The sequence below is a fragment of the Aquarana catesbeiana genome, linkage group LG03, assembly GCF_042186555.1.
Source record: "Aquarana catesbeiana isolate 2022-GZ linkage group LG03, ASM4218655v1, whole genome shotgun sequence".
NCBI classification, from domain to species: Eukaryota; Metazoa; Chordata; class Amphibia; order Anura; family Ranidae; genus Aquarana; species Aquarana catesbeiana.
Window position 1 is genome coordinate 312,719,625 of NC_133326.1, and position 22,656 is coordinate 312,742,280.

The window sequence follows — 22,656 nt, forward strand, 5'->3', positions numbered from 1 at the left end:
GAGGTAAATGTATTTTTGCATGTGTGCGCTGTAATATTTTCTTCTACTGTATGGTCTTATGGCTGCACCATCTTTAATGCATTTTTTAGAGTGTGCCCCCCAAATATCTTGTTTGGATATCTCAGTGTAAACTTCTGCTGCTGCTGCCCAGCTCTGCCCTATTGCCATGTACAGATGACTCACCTGCAGACCCTGTGTTTACATGTAAATAACCTGCATTGATATGTAAATAGTGGCAGCATTAATATGTAAACAGTCGTGGACTGCGGCATTGATATTTAAATAGAGTGGGCATTCATATGTATATAATGTCCCCCTGAGGTCACATCCACCATCACTTCTGCTAAATGCTGCCCACTGGGGAGGTAAAGGAGCATGCTTGAAAGTCCTGCCTAAAATTGTGGTCATTAAGCCTACCATCATGTTCTGCAAAAGTAAGCAAATTGGAGGTGGAACCCTTCTTCAAAATAATATGGTGCCCCAGCAGCCTGAATTTTGGTGCATGTGAATACGCAGGCAAACAGTGAGGCGATGATGTGCTGTAACCTTTAGCAACCAATCAGTGAGCAGTAATGCTGTGCACTAACCTCTTGCAACCAATCAGTGAGCAGTAATAATGTGCAGTAATCTCTAACAACCAATTAGTGTGTGGTAAACATGTTCAGTAACCTCTAGCATTCAATCAGTGAGCAGTTATGATGTACAGTAATCTCTAGCAACCAATCAACAAGCGGAAGTCATGTGCTGTAACCTCTAGAAAATAACAGTGAGCCATAATGTGTGCTGTAACCTCTGGCAACCAATCGCAATCGCTGCCTGATCTGATTCAGTAAACTGATTTTGAGTCTATCTGGTATTTATTGTATGTCTCAAATCATGCGGAGAGTGAAAATGCATGGAAGAGGGGCCCAAGAAAATGTTTGCCCAGGGTCCAGTCAATATTAAAGACGCCCCTGCCTGCAGGGATACGTATACCAGGGCTCCTCAGCAAGATTGATGCTGATCGGCTCTGGAGCGGAAACTATTCCAATGGGCCTGGAGGCACAGAGGTTTCATAAATCTAACAAACAGACGCCCACCCTTACTCTAATCCAAAAAAGTATGGAACAGGGGCAGACAGTTGCAGGAGGTGCTAGGCTTCACTGAATATAGCCCGATATGAGGGAACCTTTCCTATGTTGAATCTACCATGTATTACTTCTATCTCCAGCTCAGGCGCGCAGTGGGCGCGCAAGGAGAGGCTACCCATTGGACTATGTCTACTACCCCCATCTTTCACCTTTTACACACAAGCACTGAAACCAAAGGGATCATTTTAAGTTGCTACCAAATGTTACTGATGCACCATCTAAGGGAACACCCCACTAAGGCACTGTCCCTATGGGAAAAAGACGTAGGCACGCTGACGGGAGACCAATGGGAGGAAGCTGTGCAATCAATCACCACATGTTCTCTTAATGTGGGCCAAAAAGTTTCCCAATTATACATAGTGCTCCAGGTGCATTATAACCTGCTCAGAGTACATAAGATGGGTAGGAGGCCAGACCCCCTATGTGACAGGTGTAGGCAACACCAGGGAGATCTAATTCACCTGCTATGGAGATGCCCAAAGTACCACCAGTACTGGAAGGCGGTGCTTGGGACGCTTAATCAAGTGTTCCAGACAGCCGTCCCCTCTCACCGCCCACAGTAGCCTCATGGATAACACATATGGGGAACACATTGATCATGGAAAGATATATTTACCAACATAGGGGAAGCCCAGGTAGATTCAAAGAATCTGGTCACCCTGGCTAGACACCCCTGGATTTAGCCCCAGGGAATTGGTGATGTCTAGAATCTTACAGGGCAATACGGGAGGAGCCCAATAATAAGCTTGAAATGCTAAACTCCATTTAAAATGTATGAATACATGTACCTCAATATATGGTGGATCTGACGGTCATGAAGACAGGATAAATGTAAAGAGCATTGAGATGAACACGAAATGTAAATGTAACTTTATGCAAATGCATGGTTGTACATTGGAAATTGGTTAAACTTGTTCAATAAACTCCTTTTGATTTAAAAAAAAAAAAAAGACATCTTTTTCTCATAGCTATAAGCTACCCCATTAAAATATTCACTAATCTATATGTGTAAGGCCCTTGAAGTGCATCCCACATAAGGTAACTTACAGAGACCCCATTCAACCACGTATACCACATATTTTGTACTGCAATTAATAAAATCCTTAATAGCGAATACTTTGCCATTGTGGTATGAGGTGATTGATTTGTGATTTCTATTGTGGTTATCACATTATCGGCAGGTATTTAACAACTATACCAGCCCCTGGTGCTGAGCCAGGTATTAGCTGTGGGGGATAATTGATACAATCTGGGAGTCAATGAGTTCCCCAAAATACGGGCACGGTGTCAAGAGAAGTTGCAACCATTGCAGAGTACTTCATTAAGGTCCTTATCACTATAGAAAACAGGAAGATTTTTTTTGATTATATGTTTGATTTGCTTGAAATCTCTGGAGAAAGTGGTAACAAAAGTAATGGAGCGATTTATTTTTATTGTGTGAGGAACTATTTTTATTGCAGATTAAGTTGTTTCTGTCCCTATTTGTGGCAATGGCAATGGCTCTGTTTATGTGCCACTCTTGATAGCCTTGGTTTTTTAAGCGTGAAGAAATGTTAAGACATTCTGATTGGAAGCTGTCAGGAGTGGAACAATTGCGCCTAGCCCTGATACATTCTATTCCAGTTGGCAAATTTATTGTATGGGAAGGATGGCAACTGGAGGCCAGGAGTAAAGAATTATAAGTACCAGTATATATAACCAGCGCTGTCTCAACAAATAAAAAAAATGGTAATCTTAGATATGATTTATAGGAGGAGTAAGGAATTGCCTGCAATGGATTTGCGAAAGGTCCTGGTATCTATTTTGTCTGTGCTCTGGTCTCCTTTGAGAGTAATATCAAGAAAATCAATTCTATCTTTGCTGCTTTTATAAGAAAATTTGAGATTAAGGCTGTTGTCAATTAGATATGAAACAAAGAAGAGCAGAGTCTGTATGATTCCAAATAAGGATTAGATCATCTGTATACCTCCCATACCAATGTATATGGGAGGCATAGATGTTCTGTTGAGAAAAAAGGACGTATTCCTCCCACCAGCCCATATAGAGATTGGCTAATGACTGGGAAAATTTGGCTCCCATGGAAGCCCCACAGCATTGTACATAAAAAAACTTAATGGAAAATGAAATAATTATGTTGCAATAAAAATGAAACTGATAAAATGATGAATTCTTTCAACGGGGAATTACAGTATATGTGTATATAGAAACATACTAATAGCGCTGATATAGATAAGTGCAAATAGTGAGAAATAACTAAATGATGCAAGCTGCAACCAATCTGATAGTGCTCTGACACCAAGACTGAAAATAAAATATAAATGTATTGATGCGCTGAGATCAACCTCCCAGCCTGCTAAATGGATGATTGGTAAGTATACCCATAGTGAAGCATAATAATAATCCAATATATAATATTGCTGCTCCACTCAGATTCACAGTTTAAATGATGATTCACATGAAATAAATAAGAAATTAATTGAATCCACTCACATTTGTGTAGTAGCTATAGCGCTTGGGTTGCAATGGTCAGAAGTTTGACACCGCTCCTCACACAGCATCTGCTGTGCTGACAATCACATTAGATGCCGTCACTGGCTCCTCCTCCCGACGTGTCGAGTGGAGCAGCAAGCAAGTTTATAGGCATAAGATTGGACAGTTTTCCCTGTAGGACTGATTCCGCCTATTAAATAGCGGGGATTCATTGCCTATCCACTATTTGTTTTTATTGTTTGTACTTTGGCAGTTTATGGCTAACCTTGTACATATAGAGGCTATTTGATCCCCATATTTTGGTGTGTAATTATTATTTATTATTTATTATTCATTTATTATTTTTATTGTATAGCACCTATATTATATATTGGATTATTATTATGGTTCACTAGGGGAATTATATGTACTGTGTTTGGACAAATTAAATTTCAATGCATCCAGTGCCAGGGAATGTGGGATGCAGGAGTACAAGGACTTTACATCCAAAGTGACCCAAGAAAAATCATTTTGCCAGTAAATGTCATTTACATGTTTTAAAATTGAAGCCGCGTCTTTTATGTAACCTGGCAGTCTCGTTACTAAGGGTTGTAAGTATTGGTCCACCCACTCACCTAGTTTCTGTAAAAGAGAACCTATACCTGCTACCTTTTGACGACCTTTTATGGGGATATCCTGCTTGTGAATTTTGGGTAAGTGGTGGAACACTGGGACAACTGGGTGATCCACTAGTAGGTGCTCTTTGTGAGCTTTGAGGTCAATAAGGGCTCGTCTCTCCGCCACACTAAGGTTATGGAAAGGCTGTGCTGGGGCAGTGTTAATTTTTTTCTCCACTAGATTTTGAATACCCGTGTTGTCCCTTCAGAGCTCCATGTCACAGTCCGTGACTCCCGCATGCATTCGAGGGAGTGATGCCATCACGGCGCAGCCAATCAGATGGCCAGAGGGTGCAAACCCAGAAGGAAAACCGGGTGAAGATGGAAGCTCTGTCAGTGGCAACAGCGACGCTGGAGGGCTTCATTCTAAGGTAAATATTTAATAATATGCTAGTATGCAAAGCATACTAGCGCATTATGCAATTGCCTAGCAGGCTTTAAAAAAATGTGGTTTACTACAGCTTTCATTAAATATTAAATGTATTTTTAGATGCACCAGGACCCAGTCAGTTGTGCTGAAGTGTTCATATAATAATAGGGAACATGCTGAGAGATGAGTTTATCAGTCTTCTGCTTTTGCTTTCATTATTCACATGCTGGCGGAGGAAAGAGACCTGTGTTACTTAAGTGTAGTAGAGAAAAATGAGGACTTCTACCCTGCAAGACACGGTTGTGATGTATGGCAGAACTATGTAAATCTGATGACAGGAAACCTTTGGCAGGTACACCTGCTTCCTTATATATATTAAACTGGTTGTAAAAGCTGAAGCTTTTTTACCTTTATGCATTTTCTCCCTCCTCATTGGCTGAGACAGTGTGTGTGAATGGACATGCAGAACCAGTGGCTCGGCTCGGGTGCCCACATTGCAAGCTGTTGGCTCTGGGGGCACTCGGTAGGAGGGAGGGGCCAGGGGTGCCGGCGAGGGACCCGAGAAGAGGAGGATTGGGGCTGCTCTGTGCAAAATCGCCAAAAAAAACATAGTCAGTTTGGGTTTAAAATGCTCTGGAAAATTTGAAGCGTAACCGGAACGTCGGGGTTTACAAATCAAACCATTTTAGACTATGAAATACCCAAGGGAGCTTCTGTAATATATTTTTTTCATTGTAGTAAGAAAACTACTAATTGATTGAAATGTGTGTGCATGAAATGGTGACCCTTTGGAAAGTATATATGGTACCTTGGAGCAGTTTTCACAAGTCGTCTTGCTGAAGATCACAACATCACTACTGCTGATGTATTCCTGGATTTGAATTCTTAATTGAGTCTTTCCCTTTTTCTGCTCTTGCATGTTTTGGCCTTTCCCATTCATATTGGCTGGTCTGTTTTCCGGTGTCTTTACACATTGATCTCCTGCAGCTACAGCTGGTAAAATCAAAGCACTATTATTAAAAAAGACTATGGATTTTATATTTTGTACAAATATATTTTTAAGCTAAATAGTAAAACAAGAACAAGTATAACCTAATTTTCTTAGTACTTTGATAACATTGATATTGGTCAGTGAGATTATAAACTTTGTTAAAAATATTTATTAACTTGTTTCCTAAAGGTTAAACTGTAGTATGTGTTCAGTGCTTTTAATACACATGTGAATGTTATCAATTTAATATAAGTTATATTAGTTTAATAATTTATTGTGACTATGGAGGTGCCTGCAAATATGTACAATTACTTTAATTGCATCCTGATGCTTCCGGGTTGTGTCGGAGCTTGTGTTTTCCTCCCACTTTCCATCATTCCCATTGGTTTATCACTATGATCAATAGGAATGCATGGGAGGCAGGAGGGGGTATAAAGAAGAGGATTCTAATGGTGCAGGAGGAGGTAGGAGGGTGTGAAAGGGGAGGATTCTAATAGGTACAGGAGGGCTCATGTCAATGCTAAAAGAAACCAAATAAATGAGGCGCTAGCTTAAACCAGTGATTACTTATTTCAAGTGTAAAAACCTAAACAACTACTAATACAACCATGTATACGTGCAAGTGTATTATTACAGCACAAAATTCTTAATTGATCAAACTTAAAACAAATAAAGTCCACTTTTAGTGTATCTCTGGAAGAAATCTTCTATTCCACCAATTTATTATTTCACCACGTGGCACTAGTAAAACATGCTCTTCACACTCATTAGTGCTTCACCATTCTTTGTGCTCCACAATCTATTGTATGGGGAGCCACTCACCAGATCTCTTTGGGCCACCAGGACCCTCTCAGCTTTAACAATTACAATCCTATGGATGGTACGTGCTCTGCATCCTCCTCCTCTCCTCTCATGTCCAACAGTATAGAGAAATCCCAGAATAGGAAACAATAATCGTGCAATAAGTTTATTTAAAAAATCCTTATTTAAAATACATATACAGGTGGTCCCCGGGTTACAAACACAATAGGGACTGTAGGTTTTTTCTTAAGTGGAATTTGTGTGTAAGTCAGAACAGTGCATTTTTAGGTGTAACTTCAGCCTGTGCAGGGATGTGGGGTGTTCCGGATGCTTCTGGGCATGCAGTTATGTTATCTGGGGCTCTTCTGGCCATGCAGTACATGTAGTACTGCAGTGTGGGATGTGTCCAGCGCTGCAAGATAGCTGCTCGGAAGTATCCAGGACCAGCGTGGAGAGCAAATGGCCGGCATTGAGGTCCGTTTGTAACTCGGGGGTTCGTAACTCGTGGACTGCCTGTATGCCAATTCATTTACATTTTAGTGCGCCATAAGCGGCACCAGCTTAAACCACCTGTAAAATTATAATTCCCGCTGCTCGCCCTTAGGAGCCGGCGTGCGTTCCACCGGAGCAGGACGTGACGTCAGCAAGACCCCAAAGTTCTGCCACTACCAACACCTCAATGCATTTCACCGGAACTTCCTGATGACGCCTTTCTTTGAGAAAGGAGCAAGATCCTAAAATAGTTTTCATGTGGGAAACACTCTATAAGCAACCACAGACACTTCTGATTCTCATGTTTGCTTGTTGTTATTCCCCATGTTATCCAATAATGACAAGTGATTTAGGCCAGCCATACTTAAACCAAAACTCGTCTGATTAAGCAGTGACTGACCGAACTTCCATCCATGTATGGGCTAGCTGGTTGTACACAAGTCGATCAATTGATCGACCTGTATACAACCAGCCTGTTGGGTTTTTCCCAACCTATGGTTTTTCCCAAACAATGCTGGCTAATGATCGACTTGTGTACAACCAGCTTGTTCGGTTTTTCCCAAACTATGGGTTTTTCCCAAACAATGTTGGCTATAGCCAGGAACACGGATCATTGTGTTCTGTGAGCGGGGAAGCCTCCCTGCTGGCAAAATACAAGAGCTCAGTGGGAATGCAGTGTGGATGGGGGAATCTGATCTTTTTTTTTTCCGTTCAACCCGCTGATTGAACGAAAAAAAAATTAACCACGAATGGCCTGCCTTAGTTAAATCACTTCCAAATACTAGATTGTGTTCAGGCAACCTAATGTTTGAACATTGTTTTGTAGCATCCACTTAATCCAATATGAGATGTTTAAATTGAATAGAAATCGTAAACAGGTGCATTCAGCTAGTCTGCCACGTGGTGACTCTGTCCTAAAATAGCGTGTGTTGACAGAGAATAGTGCAATCAGGAGCTGGGTCCTTTTGGCTAGAGCCCTCCTGCAGTAATGTCATGGGGGAGTCAGTGTCCATATCTAAGCCAGGCTAGGAGGAGCCTGAGTGCAGTTGGGGCATGGGAGCCAGATACCGCACCAGCATGCAACACTCAGAAAAGAAAGAACCCTCAAGGTAAAGTCTATTTATACTAATGTCAATGAAAATAAAAAAGTATTTATGTGTCCACATCAAATAGATGGGGAGGAGGAAAAGAATAGGAGCGGGAGCTTTCAGCAAAAATCATATATGTGTTACTAAACAATAAAAAACCTGAATTTAGCTCGACCACCTCCACACTAGACAAGACAAAAAACTCTCACAGCCCACCGTACATCTCAATAAGGCAAAAAGTTTAATGGTATGAAAAAGTTATAGAAAGCTACATGTAAAAACACACATATGACAAATCACATACATTTCTAAAAGAATGTGACCACCTATATAGTTGTATTGTAAAACCATAGGTGCTATTATGTTGTATGCATTATATATAATGTCCTCTATATAAAGACTAAGCTACTTGGAGGAAGAGACGTTTATGGAATAATACACCCTGTTAGTGGGCAAAATTGTCCTGTGAGGTAAAAAATTAAAGATGATCCACAGAAAACATGGATGTTGCACCAAAATCCCAACTCCAAATGAACACGGACCGATGGCAGTGGTGAAAGTAATCAAACAGTACCTGTTCATATTTTATCTTAAAGGAATATTGACTGTATAACAAATCACCTAGTCCGAACTATGCACTCCACAAGGACCGCACTGGCTTCTCATTGGTAGCCCAGTGCTTTATAGACTGTAAATCTACTTTTAGTGCGAGGGAGGGAGGATATATGAATATATAAAAGACATTTTACTTTTATTTTCATAATCTTGTTCCTGACATTTGAACCTCCTCTAGACCACTATTTCCAGCTTCCAGATACATTTAATCCAGTGTTTGATTGCTTTCACCACTGCCATTGATCCGTCTTCATTTGGAGTTGGGATTTTGGTGCAACATCCATGTTTTTTGTGGATCATCTTTAATTCTTTACCTCACAGGACAATTTTGCCCACTAGCAGGGTATATTATCCCATCAATGTCTCTTCCTCCAAGTAGCTTAGTGCTTATATAGAGGACATTATATATAATGCATACAACATAATAGCACCTATGGTTTTACAATATAACTATATAGGTGGTCACATTCTTTTAGCAATGTATGTGTTTTGTCATATGTGTATTTTTGCATGTAGCTTTCTATAACTTTTTTATACTATTAAACTTTTTGCCTTATTGAGATGTACGGTAGGCTGTGAGAGTTTTTTGTCTTGTCTAGAGTGGAGGTGGTTGAGCTAAATTCAGTTTTTTCTTCTTAAGTTACACATACATCCCCAGCATGCAGATGTAGTCAGCTAAATGGTGGCCCTGGACAGGGCTGGAGGACAGAGTGAGGTAGTTCTGCACTCAGAAGAGTTGGCTGTAGTCATCCTGTCTCTTATGGTTATGAAGGCTAGAGTGGGATTTTAAAGACCCTTTAGGCCAGGCCAAGTGTTCCCTGAAGTGAGTATATCCCCCTGGAGGACCTGAGAAGTATACTAAAGCAAAGGTAAACTGCACTGATCCTGTCTCAGGAACTACATGCAAAAAGTTGTGAGCTGGATACAGATAGCTTAAGGCAAGCCAGAGCCCTCTGAGTGACTACTAATGACCCTGAAAAGGAGAGGGACTAAGTAAGGGCAGATGGCTTAATAGAGGTGTACTGTGGGATGCTTTTCACATGTGACTGCTGCAGGACGTCCACTTTATGTGATTGACAAAGCACTGTCAAGTTACCCAGATAGTATGTGTATGTGATGTGACTGTAAATGCCATTTAGTAACATCAGTGAAATGCAGCGACTTTCTTATCCAACAGCAGACATTCCGTTCTTCGGGATACAAAGGCTAATTGCTGGCAATGTCATGGGGAGGCCTTTGGCATGGAGATGGGCACAATATGGCAGAGGGTTAAGGCCTCAAGCAAGAGGTTGTTCTAGCAGAAAGAAGCGGGGCAGGGACTTGTGCTCTTGATACCAATACACAGCCTTTTGCAAGCCACCTTACATATTTATTATGAAAATAATAGGCCTTACAAGTATTTGCCCCTGTAAGGCATGCTAACCACTAAAACTTTTATTTTCCCATACTACATTAGAGTCATGAAGGGATGGCCCTTATTAGTTGCTATGGCTATGCTAGGGGTAGCCATAGGGAATATCTTGCATCTGTGGAAGAATAATAGAAATATCCAAATAAAGTAAAGAAGCAGGGATTATTCTATAAGATTCTATACTTTAGGTTTATGCACATGGAATTCCCATACAAAGTATAGTAATTAAAGGTTATTTTGTGAGTACAATGCCTTGAAAAAGTATTCACACCCCTTGAAACTTTCCACATTTTGTCATGTTACAACCAAAAACCTAAATGTATTTTATTGGGATTTTATGTGATAGACCAACACAAAGTGGCACATAATTGTGAAGTGGAAGGAAAATGATAAATGTTTTTCAAATTTTTTTATAAATAAATATCTGAAAAGTGTGGCTTGCAGTTGTATTCAGCCACCTGAATAAATACTTTGTAGAACCAACCTTTTGCTGCAATTACAGCTACAAGTCTTTTTGGGTAGTGACATTTTTGCCCATTCTTCTTTGCAAAATAGCTCAAGCTATGGCAGATTGGATGGAGAGCATCTGTGAACAGCAATTTTCAAGTCTTGCCACAGATTCTTAATTGGATTTAGGTCTGGACTTTGAATGGGTCACTCTAACACATGAATATGCTTTGATCTAAACCATTCCATTGTAGATCTGGCTGTATGTTTAGGATCGTTGTCCTGCTGGAAGGTGAACCTCTGCCCCAGTCTCAGGTCTTTTGCAGACTGTAACAGGTTTTGGCTCCATCCATCTTACCATCAACTCTGATCATCTTCGTTGTCCCTGCTTCATGGTGGGGATGGTGTGTTCAGGGTGATGTGCAGTGTTAGTTTTCCGCCACACATAGCGTTTTGCTTTTAGACCAAAAGGCTAAATTTTGGTCTCATCTGATCAAAGCACCTTCTTCCACATGTTTGATGTGTCCCCCACATGGCTTCTCGCAAACTGCAAAAGGGATTTCTTAAGGCTTTTTTTCACCAATGGCTTTCTTATTGCCACTCTTCCATAAAGGCCAGATTTGTGGACAACTAATAGTTGTCCTGTGGACAGGTTCTCCCAATGAGCTATGGATCTCTGCAGCTCCTCCAGAGTTACAATAGGCCTCTTGGCTGCTTCTCTGATTAATGCTCTCCTTGCCTGGCCTGTCAGTTTAGGGGGATGGCCATGTCTTAGTAGGTTTGCAGTTGTGCCATACTCTTTCCATTTTCAGATGATGGATTGAAAAGTGCTCTGTGAGATGTTTAAAGCTTGGGATATTTTTTAATAACCCAACCCTGCTTTAAACTTTTCCACTAACCTGTCTGGTGTGTTATTTGGCCTTCATGATGCTGTTTGTTTACAAAGGTTCTCTAACAAACCTCTGAGGGCTTCACAGAACAGCTGTATTTATACCGAGATTAAATTACACACAGGTGGACTCTATTTACAAATTAAGTGACTTCTGAAGGCAATTGGTTTCACTAGATTTTAAATAGGGGTATCACAGTGAAGGGGGCTGAATACAAATGCACACCACATTTTTCAGATATTTATTTGTAAAAAATTTGGAAAACTATCATTTTCCTTCCACTTCACAATAATGTGCAAAAAACAATGTAAAAAACAGCAAGAAGCGCCAATCTAAGTGCAGTATCATGAAACTTTAATGAGATAATTATAAACGGACAAACAGCCAAATGGCTACTCACAAAGATGAAATAGGTTAAGGCAAGGACAAGTAATGGGTCCAGGGACGTCCTCCTCAGATGTGGGCAAAGTGCATGGTGCAGGTTCTCCTGGAAGCGCTGTCCACGTTAGGATGTGCAAGTAGTCTAATTTTTCTATATATATATAATTTTATTGACTATCACACCCTGGATGTTTTTTCACATTTACTTTGGACTCTTTATATGCATGTTTGTATGTTCTAGCGCCATTTATCCTTTTTTGTGTTTCACAATAATGTGCCACTTTGTGTTGGTCTATCACATAAAATCCAAATAAAATACAAATTTTCAGTTACTCAACTTCCAAAGATAGGAGATTTTCCACACTCTTGGTCCTAGTGACAACGTTACTACCAGACAGGCATTAGGGGAAAATCAGTAATGGACAAAGCAGTGGGAATTCCAAATTCCCCATCTTACTTAAAATATTTTTTTTCCCCCTCGTTTTCTGTCCTGGTGACCAGGGTGGATAAAAATCAATGATTTAAAAAAAAAAAATTTTAATCTGATTTTTTTTATTTAAATCGATTTTTTGGATTTTTATAAAATGTATTTTAATAAAATGCTTTTGGAGTAAAAATCTAAAGATAGTTTTCTATTTAAGATACATTAATAATTTGGATAACATGCACTGAATTGATGCATTCACACAATTTCACAGTAACCATGTTCAGGAATATTACTTTATCTCATTGTTTTGCAAATCTACATACCCTACAAACTGTATGATTAAATCGGTTCTGATATCACTGTTTTACTAACCTGACAGCTTATTATTCTAAATAGGTAACCTTCATTTTGTTTGCAAATATTAAAGATTTTAACTACCAGAAAGAATGAGTCCTTACATTTAAAGAGCATCTGTCATTTCAGATCCATCGTGGCAGCGCCTGCTAGCGGGCATCCACTCACCTGCTGCCGCCACGTCCCTCACCTTGTTGTGTCACTGCCACATCACCAGCCGTCCCATTAAAGTGAATGGGACTTTTGGTGAGTCAACAGCGGGTCAGAGGAGGAGCCGTGGCGGGACAGAGATGACAGTAGCTCTTAAAAAATTATGATTCAAATCGAGTTGATTTAATTCAAGCCTTTTTACTAGTGATTTAAATCATGATTTAAATGGACTTGATTTAAATGAAATCCACCCTGCTGGTGACAGCATTGTCCAAGAACCCAAATCCACAAAAAGAGTAAATATATATACTAAGCCTTCCCTGCTGTATCCAAAATGTAAAAAAAAAAATTTAGCTGGAGATACATTATAATAACAATATTAACGTTTACGCACATGACATCTAGACACATCTATATCTTTTACTTTTCCCTGAAAGACGTTTTGGAATCTTTTTAATCAGAAACAGTCAATCAATCAATAATGACAGCACTATGTTACAAAGTCTATCTTGGGTAATTGCTTGGGGTGTTTCTTTTATCAGTCTAACAGCTTCATTGACTTTAGAGGCATAAATGGAAATTTTCAGCATGTTACAAGCATTGAATGGAAAACGTAGATGAGCTGTACAATGAAGTCTGAAAGAACAAATCAGTCTTCAACAATAGTTTTCTATGTTCCCTGTTCACACCATACATGCATGGTGTGCAGAAAAATTCAGTTCAATAGACATGGCATGGACAAACCCTTAAAGAGACCCTGTCGCCAAAGTTTTAATTTCAACAAAAATCTTCTCATGAGATTATATGTGTATTTAACAAAAAAATGTATGCATGTTATATAGCTGTAAAAGACTCCCTTCTGTAGGCATCCAAAAATCCTGAAACTGCTGCTGCCGTTCCCTGCCATCTTTCATGTGATGTCAGCAGTCCTAGCAGACTCAGAGCTGTTCCTCAACTGACACTCCATAGAATTCCACTTCTCTCCTCCCCCAGCAACTTCATAAAAGGTTATGTAGGAAGGTGAAGGGAGATGTGGAGTAGCTGGGCCAGCACAGAGACTAGTTACACACTCCTAGAGGAGTAGAGGGCTATTTCATGCAAAGGGGGAAATAGGCTGTGCTAGGAAATTGACTCATCCCGGAGTCGTAATATTTTCTAGTACATTCATTTATGAAACAAATCAGACAGCAATTTACAATTCTGATTGTTTCCGCACTTTTACCTGCAATTTTATTGTAGGACATTCTAGGGAATAAAATGGCGCTCATTGCAACTTTTTATGTCACATGGTATTTGCACAGCAATTTTTCAAACGTGTTTTTAAAAAAAAATAAAAACAGTTTCATGAATTAAAACAAAAAAACACACTAAACTTAGCTCAATTTTTTCGTATAATGTAAAAGATGATATTACGCTGAGTAAATAGATACCCAACATGTCACGCCTGCAAATTGCGCACGCTCGTGGAATGGCGCCAGACTTTGGTACTAAAAAATCTCCAAAGGCAACATTTTACATTTTTTTATAGGTTACCTGTTTAGAGTTACAGAGGAGGTCTTGGTATAAAATTATTGCTCTCACTCTAACGTTCACAGTGATACCTCAAATGTGTGGTTTGAATGCCGTTTACACATGTGGGTGCGACGTACATATGTGTTCACTTCTGCGTGCGAGCTCGCGGGCACAGAGGCGCTTTAAATTTTTTTTTTTTTTATTGTTTATTTTATTTTCATTCTTTGATTTTTACACTTTCACGTTAAATTTTTTTTTTTTTTTATCACTTTTAGTCCTATTACAAGGAATGTAACATCCCTTGTAATAGGAATAGGGCATGACAGGTCCTCTTTATAAAGAGATGTGGGGTCAATAAGACGCCACATCTCTGCTCCAAGCTGGAAAGCCTGAGGTAAAAAAAGAAAAACAGGACAATCTCAGCTTTCCAGCCGAGTATATGGCAGTATTTACAACTGACATCATAACATTGCGCCCGGGCCTCCGAGAGTCATAGAGATGACTAGGGACCACCTGTTCCACAAAAATCTCTATGATCAACTTCCGCGAGCCAGAGAAGGAATCCACTGGCGCCGGATCACATGGACCAGTAGCAGAGGGTGATGGGAGGAGGGGGATGTCCCCTTCCGCCGCCTGTAAGAGCAATCAAGCGGCTGAACTACCGCTATAATTGTTCTTACGGTGCAGGGAATGCTCTATTTCCTCAACAAGACAGAGCTTCATCAGTCCCAGAGTGTAGGAGAGGTGCAGCGTGGTGCAGCGGCAGTAGGTGCAATATAAAACATGTATTCAAGTAATGCAGCAACAGTTCACAACAAACCTCGTGGAAAGACTTTCCAGCCAGGTGCACTCACTGTTTCCAGCAATGTGAACAGAGCAGGTTCCAGCTGGACTGACATCATCTGAAGAGAGGAGCAAAATGTTCCCGAATCAAGACGGCTCTTTGCTTTCCCTCCTTATCAGGAACCTTTCCCTACTGCTAGAACTGTCCCTAACAGACAGGATACCTATGGGATCCAGGGCCTTAAATAGGCTCTGCCTGACCCAAAATGGCTGATTGAGTCATATGGAGCCGCAGTTTCCAATAGGATAGCTTCCCCAGTAACACAGGAAACCATAGAGCAGGGGTACTGAATTAAAATTCACAGAGGTCCGGTCTGTAACATTTTCTTTCTTCAGTGGCCTGAATCTAATTTCTGTTCTATGACTCAGGTCCTTCACATCACTGCGCTGTCCCCCCGCCTTATCATCACAGCCCCCTTTACATTAGTGTCTTCAGTCCCCTCTTGGAAATGACAACCCCCCCTTTACATCACAACCCCCACTTACATCGCAGCTCCCACTAACATGACAGACCCACCCTTTAACATCAGAGTCCCCCTCCTCACAACAAAGCCCCCCTAACATCACAATCCCCCTTGCAATCACAACCCTCCACATCACAGCTCCATCCCCCTTCTCACATCACAACCCCCTTTGCAATCACAGCACCCCCACCCCCAACACTACCCCCCCTTTCACATCAAAGCCCCCCATATCACAGCTCCTCTTGACTTCCTCTCCAACAATAGTGCTGCTGCAAAAGAGCGCCACCTACAGTGGAGAAAATAGACTGCAACCGCCTACAAGCCTTTCTGGTGAACTGGTTCTCAAATTCATCAAACTGGGACATCAGTCTGATTATACACAGGCTAGTGGTTCTTCAGCTCAGACACAGACTCCCTCTGTCTGTAAACAGTCTCCAGCTCTCACTGATTTCAGTGCCTGTCTGTTGGACCAGATAGGCCTAGACATGTGTTCTTTATGTGTCCTCACACATGCTACTATTGCAACAGACGGGAACCTTGACTGATTGGAAACATCTTACCACTGGTAGGCAACACCTGTCTGTCCAGTCTCCTCTGTTGGGAATGCCTGTTCTGATCATTCTGGGACCCTTTACTGCCCAAACAGGCTCTTTCCTTGTTACTTATCAAATGACTATAAGTTCTTGTATCCTAGCAATCTGTGCAAGACAGTTTGTGTTCAGAGGAAAATTTCCCCAGAGGAAGACCAGAGTATTCTCCAGTGGGTCCACTGTGTCTTACCGTGTAAGCATACATATCTGACTCCCTACTCTCCTACCATTTGCTTTTCAGTCATTGTAGACAGAAGAAGCAGGCTCAAAAGATCAGTCGCTAAAATCCTGGATCTCGTTAACTGTGTCCCATTTGATCTGTTATATAACATGGAGGTGCAGGGAATCAAAGGAAGTTTCCATCGCTTTCCAGGCGGTATATGATTTGAGAGTAGGCCTGCCTCTTGTGTCTGCACTGACTGCATGAGTAGCTTATCTGCTATATTAATATTCCCTGACCTCTTAGACTGTAACCCCATTTGGTCAGAAGTTAGGGCTGTCCTTGTATCATATTCCAGACTTGTCTGAAGTTTGTAATTTCATTCCTAATTTGTTAATACAATGCTGATCAAAATGCAAGTGCTTCATAAAACAATGATAGTGATAAGTAACTGTTACCCTGTTTCCCCGAAAATAAGACCTAGCGTGATTGTCGGTGATGGCTGCAATATAAGCCCTACCCCCCAAATAAGCCCTAGTTAAAGTCCTTGTAGGTCTTATTTTCAGGGTAGGGCTTATTTGGGGGGTAGGGCTTATATTGCAGCCATCACCGACAATCACGCTAGGTCTTATTTTCGGGGAAACAGGGTAGGAGATCTAGGGTAGTAAAGGGCAATATAGCAGGTTGGTAGATCCAGTGCTGCACATCATTTTAAAAAGAATAAAGATATAAAAAGGTTGTCTAGTACATAATGTGAAAAAAAAAAACAGATAAATAGAAAAAAAAATGATAAAGCTAATAAAATCAGTGCCTCAGTGTTGGTGGGTAAATAAAAATATTTGTCCTGTCCACCTATAATGCTAGTATTAAAATTCAACAAATTGTTGAATGTCGGGGAGAAAAAGATGTATATAAACAGCACAATTAGGTTTCAGCGCAAAATTATATTTAATATAACATTCCCCAAAAAATCCTCCTTGTCTCCTAAATGTTTAGTATAGCATCCTATAACAAATATTTACATACACATTCATAGACAAGAGCTTAGGGCTGAATAAACATTTGCTAGAGGTACAGTGCCATATAACACTGAAAGCCAAAGAGACTGGGACATATGCCAATTATCAAATTGTCTGTAAATCCTAAATCTGTAAAAAAAAAAAAAAAAAAATATCAGGACTTTCTTTGTACAACTCAATAATCAAATCACTAACAAATTAAACAGGTTATTTCATTGTTGTACATTATAATTAACATTTTTTTATAGAGCTTTACTGTGGCGTACCATTAAAATCGAAGTGGTATCCTTGCAGTGATTCATATATTAAAAGAGAAGTATGGGTTTGACGTTGTTTTAAAAATCATACTTACCTAGGTGGATACGGCATTGATCCAATGCTGCATCTGTCCCCCGCCGGCTCTAAGCGTGAGAGCTGAGCGATCAAACACTGCTGATCGCTCAGTTCTCCCTGCCACTCTGAGCAGAGAGCTGGTGACTGTCGGTCACCGCTGTCTGCTCTGCCCCCATGTGCTCACTAGAGTGCTGGGCTGTGGAGGGGGTGGGAGCGGCTGGCTCAGGCTCTCAGCGAATCCCTGAAAGGCTGAGACAGGTGCCGGTCCAGGCTCTTAGGTGGATCCCGACCATATGGTTATGATCTTTCCCCAGCCACGACCAGCTCTGTGATGTCAGGCCGGAAACGGGTCACAGGAGTGCAGAACGAACAGCGCTCCTCTGATCCACAGAAGATGTACAGCCAAATGAGCTTTGGCTGTACTTCCCCTTTAAATGTCAGTGCAGGGCATATAATGTACTATGGATGACACATTTCATGGAAAAAACAATCTTTTTTTCTTTTTTTCACATCCCATATTCGAAAGTGTGCATCCCATATTCGAGGTCCGATCTGACAGGTCCTATCCCATAGCCAAAACAGGAAGTGAGAAGAAATCCCTGCAAACTAACGGAATCCCAGTGTGTCACCAGAACTAGTGTCATTTTTGGAAGATTTCCCCTGTAATGTTCTGATGTCAACCCAAAATTTGTGATTTTCTTTTATTTTCAATGATAACAATAAACAGGACAAACAGATAGGGTGAATCTCTCTAACGGGGATACATACAGCAATAAAAAATGAACAGGTGCTCTAATCCCTTCCACTCTATCCAATACTATAAGAAAGTTCTGCCTTTAGTTACACTTGAAGTAGATCTACTTTTTTTATTTCCCTCATTGTTTTTAATAGTACCACATAGAGAACATCAATTGAAATATTTTAATTATACTCATTAACAATATAATAACCTGTCTTACGTTGTGAAACGATAACTGAGTCATAGCAAGAAAGTCCCTATTATTTTCCATTTAATTATGCTTCTCTGGGATGAAGATATGTTTGAGTGAGAACATGGATTTCCTTGTGAATATTGCATTTTTTTTAACCCTAAATCAGTTTTTCATTATGTTCGACATAATGGCTCACTGTACATTCCTTTCAACTGAAAGCAGAATGATAGCCTACCAATTAAAAAAAGTAGATATATATTGCAGCACAGTGGCTAAGTGGTGGGCAGCACGGTGGCAGAAAATTGTTGGCACTTACACCTAGCAGCATTAGGGTTCAAATCCCAACCATGACACTACCTGCCTGGAGTTTGCATGTTCTCCCTGTGCCTGCGTGGGTTTCCTCCAAGTACTCCGGTTTCCTCCCACATTCCAAAGACATGCTGGTAGGTTGATTGAGTCCTATTTAAATTGGCCCCAGTATATTTATGAATGTGAGATAGGGACCTTAGAATGTAAGCTCCTTGAGGGCAGGGACTGATGTAAATTCGATATATATGTGAAAAGCTACGTAAATTAACGGTGCTATATAAATACCTATAATAAATAAATATATTAACAAAATACAATGGAACCTTGGTTTGCGAGTAACGCGGTTAACAAGCGTTTCGCAAAACGAGCACTGTATTTCTAAAAATCCTAACTCGGTTTGCGATTGTTGTCTCGCAAAACGAGCAGGATTCAGGCCAAAAGCGGTGTGCAGTACCGCTTTTGGCCTGAGGTGGGGGGCGCCGGAGCCGAGCAGAGCCGAAAGTCGGAAATGCACGGAAAGGCCCGAGGACAGTTCGGCTGACCTCGGCAAAGGCTCGCAAACGGAGTCTTTCTGAGGTTTGCCAAGGTCCACTGAAGTGTGCTCAGGCCTTTTCGGCCATTTCCGAGGCTCTTAAGCGCCCTCCGCCTCTGGCCGCATGCGGTATTGCATCCCATTGAAGTCAATGCGGAAAAAATTATTTTCGTTTCCATTGACTTTAATAGGAAAACACGCTTTGATGTGCGAGTATATTGGATTACGAGCATACTCCTGGAATGGATTATGCTCGTAATCCGAGGTTCCACTGTTACAACAATTATGAGTATATCTGCACTTACAGTTTCCTTTTAGTCCCCCTGCAAAGTCCCACAGATACCAGTGAAATCCACCTAATCCAGCTCCCTGTGATGGTGTGACAACAATGCTGCACTGCTCGTGAATTCACAGAAGAGATGCCATTCTCATGTAGGCTGTGCCTGCTTGCACTAAAGTGGGGTGAAAAAAAATTGCAGGAGGCATACAGTTATCAGCAATGTCACTGCTGAATTACAAGCCTATATTTCATCAATCGGTACCTGGCCACACCATACCCTGCCCACTTCTTTCTGAACTGCCTCTGTTGCTTTAACCATCCCACTGTGAGCTGCAGTGTCTGAGAGGGGGAGCAGTTGAGAAACAAATGAAAGAGGATTTGGCGCAGTCAGGGAAGGAAAAGGAAGTCTTTTTTTTTTTAACTTTATGAGGCTTGTGCATCAGCTGAATGTAGGTATTTAGAACAATTTACGGGAACCTTTAGTTGTACTTTTAGCAAATCTTTTTTTTTTTTAATCCATTGCTAAGATTCTTACCTGGAGATCCTGCCAGTAATAGCACTTCCTGCTGTAGGGTGACAATGCTAAGCTATTAACTCTTAATTAGTAACAGTCTGTTTTGTGCACTCCTTTAGTCGCCTGCTGGCCTGCCTATCAGGACTCTATGAGGCATGCACACCTACCATTTCATGCTGGGCTTAAAGTGATTGTAAACAATGGCCTTGTAAAACAACCCATTCAGTTTACAATATAAATGAAAGGCAAAACATTTGTGTATAGATATAAAAAAATATATAAATATCCTTTTCCCCCCTTTTTTTTATAAGTGATCACCTTCCCTCTCTTCCTTCTGTTCTCGGCTGCATAGGAGCTAAGATGGAGGAGAAGAAAGAGTACACTGAGCTTCCCAGTGAATGACTGTGTAGGGGAGGTGTGTCAGGACAAGTCTGATCATTGGAGGAGAGCACACTGAGCTCCCAGCACAGCTAGAGAACTGACCACAGTGTGCTCTACTGCTTAGTGTGGTCAGTTTTTAATAGGAAAGCAAAGCGACTGGTAGAAACACCAGGGATTTCACACAAAGGAAGCAATACAAAGAGAACAGGATACTTTCTCATACAAGCATATGGTACAGCAGGCACGTATCAGGAATATGAAATGTTGGGATAACAAACACTTTAACCACTGCAATTCCAAATATGCTACATCCCATCACTAATGTAAGCTTTCAAGTTACCTCTTATCATTTTTATCCTGTTTTTACTAAGGGTGGGCCATTAATGTATATTTCTGTGGTGGGCCTCAGGTACCCCAGTCTGATACTAAATTATTTAATTCAAGATACAGTATCTCACAAAAGTGAGTACACCCCTCACATATTTGTAAATATTTTATTATATCTTTTCATGAGACAACACTGAAGAAATAACACTTTGCTACAATGTAAAGTAGTGAGTGTACAGCTTGTATAACGGTGTACATTTTCTTTCCGCTCAAAATAACTCAACACACAGCCATTAATGTCTAAACCGCTGGCAACAAAAGTGAGTACACCCCTAAGCGAAAAATGTCCAAATTGGGCCCAAAGTGTCAATATTTTTGGTGGCCACCATTATTTTCCAGCACTGCCTTAACCTTCTTGGGTATGGGGTTCACCAGAGCTTCACAGATTGCCTCTTCCACTCCTCCATGACGACATCACTGAGCTGGTGGATGTTAGAGAAATTTGAGTGGTGTACTCACTTTTGTGCGATACTGTACAAAAATCACTGTTTTAGAGCATAAAGAAGAAGAAGAAAAAGGCCTATTTCCTTCTTCTGAAAGAAAGGGTATCTATTATTCATATGTGGGAGCATATAGAGAATCCCACTTATTCTAGTTTTTAAAATAAATTTATATAATCGTAATCATATAGGTAGTCTACCCAACAAATGATACAGCTCCAAATAAGGTATGCAACAATATCTCTGAGACTTGTTAATGAAAATTGTATTAACAAGAAACTTTATCGTGTGCTCACAGCAACCAATTAGCTTCTATGCAATGCAGAAATTAAAATGAGCTGATGATTCTTACTGGTTGCTTTAGCCAACTGAAACCTTTTTTTAATTTTAATAGATACACCTGTTTGTCATCTTTTCTGCTCAGATACATTGATAGAAGAGATGGTATAAGCAAGATGTTTTTAGTTCTGATACTACAGCATTAACAATTCACAGGACACACGTATGCTTTCCTAACTACATGCTACAAAGATTAGTTATGTTGCAATAACTCATTGCAACCAATCCAATACATTTTCAAAAACTTGGAAAACTAAAGAAAGTTTATTTCTGACCTGTTGCTGCTATTACTTCTCTTTGACCTACTCAAATAGTCTGCTAAATACTGCTTCAGTAAAATATATGCCGTTTTAACAAACATTAAGCACAAAGAAGGCTGAACAATGTGTCAAGTAAGAAACAAACAGCTATATGAAAATGTAATCTTAATATGTTTAAAAAAAAAAAGCCACATTATAAAAAAAAGTTAAATAAATGTTTAATTATGTAATATACTACCTAGAAGTAATATGCAAGTAAACATATTAAGACAAACAAAATGCCAGCTTACCTGCTTTGTAGAGACTCAGGCTCTTAACTTTATTCTGATCCGCTAAGACAAGCTTCCCTTTCTTCACCGAATTACCCATTGTGTAGCTTAGAAAGCATTATGTGCACAGTCCCAGAGTGAGGACAAGGTCTGTTGCCTGTCATCTATTATCATCACCTGTTTGTTGACCTTAGATATCACAACAAAAAAAATGACAATGGCTGTTCTTGTTCGCCCTTCTGCAGTCACCAATCAAACCTTTGTACCTGGCAGTATGTCACCTGGTTTATCATTGTATTCTAGGAATAAAAGAAAATGTGCATGTGGCCTGAATGGAAAATGTATGTTATTAGTGTATTTGTAGATGCAACATGGGATATATATGGCAACAAATCTCCC

At 40.4% G+C, this 22,656-nt stretch overlaps 1 protein-coding gene across 1 annotated transcript in view; it reads right to left on the reverse strand.

Moving 5' to 3' along the window:
- TXNRD1 (thioredoxin reductase 1) overlaps positions 1-22,416 on the reverse strand; it is a 97,969-nt gene extending 75,553 nt beyond the window's left edge. Inside the window, exons 1-2 of the mRNA XM_073620292.1 lie at positions 22,279-22,416; positions 5,455-5,639 (exon numbers count right to left, since the gene is read on the reverse strand). Coding sequence (XP_073476393.1) covers positions 5,455-5,639; positions 22,279-22,357 — 264 coding nt within the window. The 5' untranslated portion in view covers positions 22,358-22,416. The remainder of the gene's footprint in view (positions 1-5,454; positions 5,640-22,278) is intronic.
- Between the last annotated feature and the right edge of the window lie 240 nt (positions 22,417-22,656).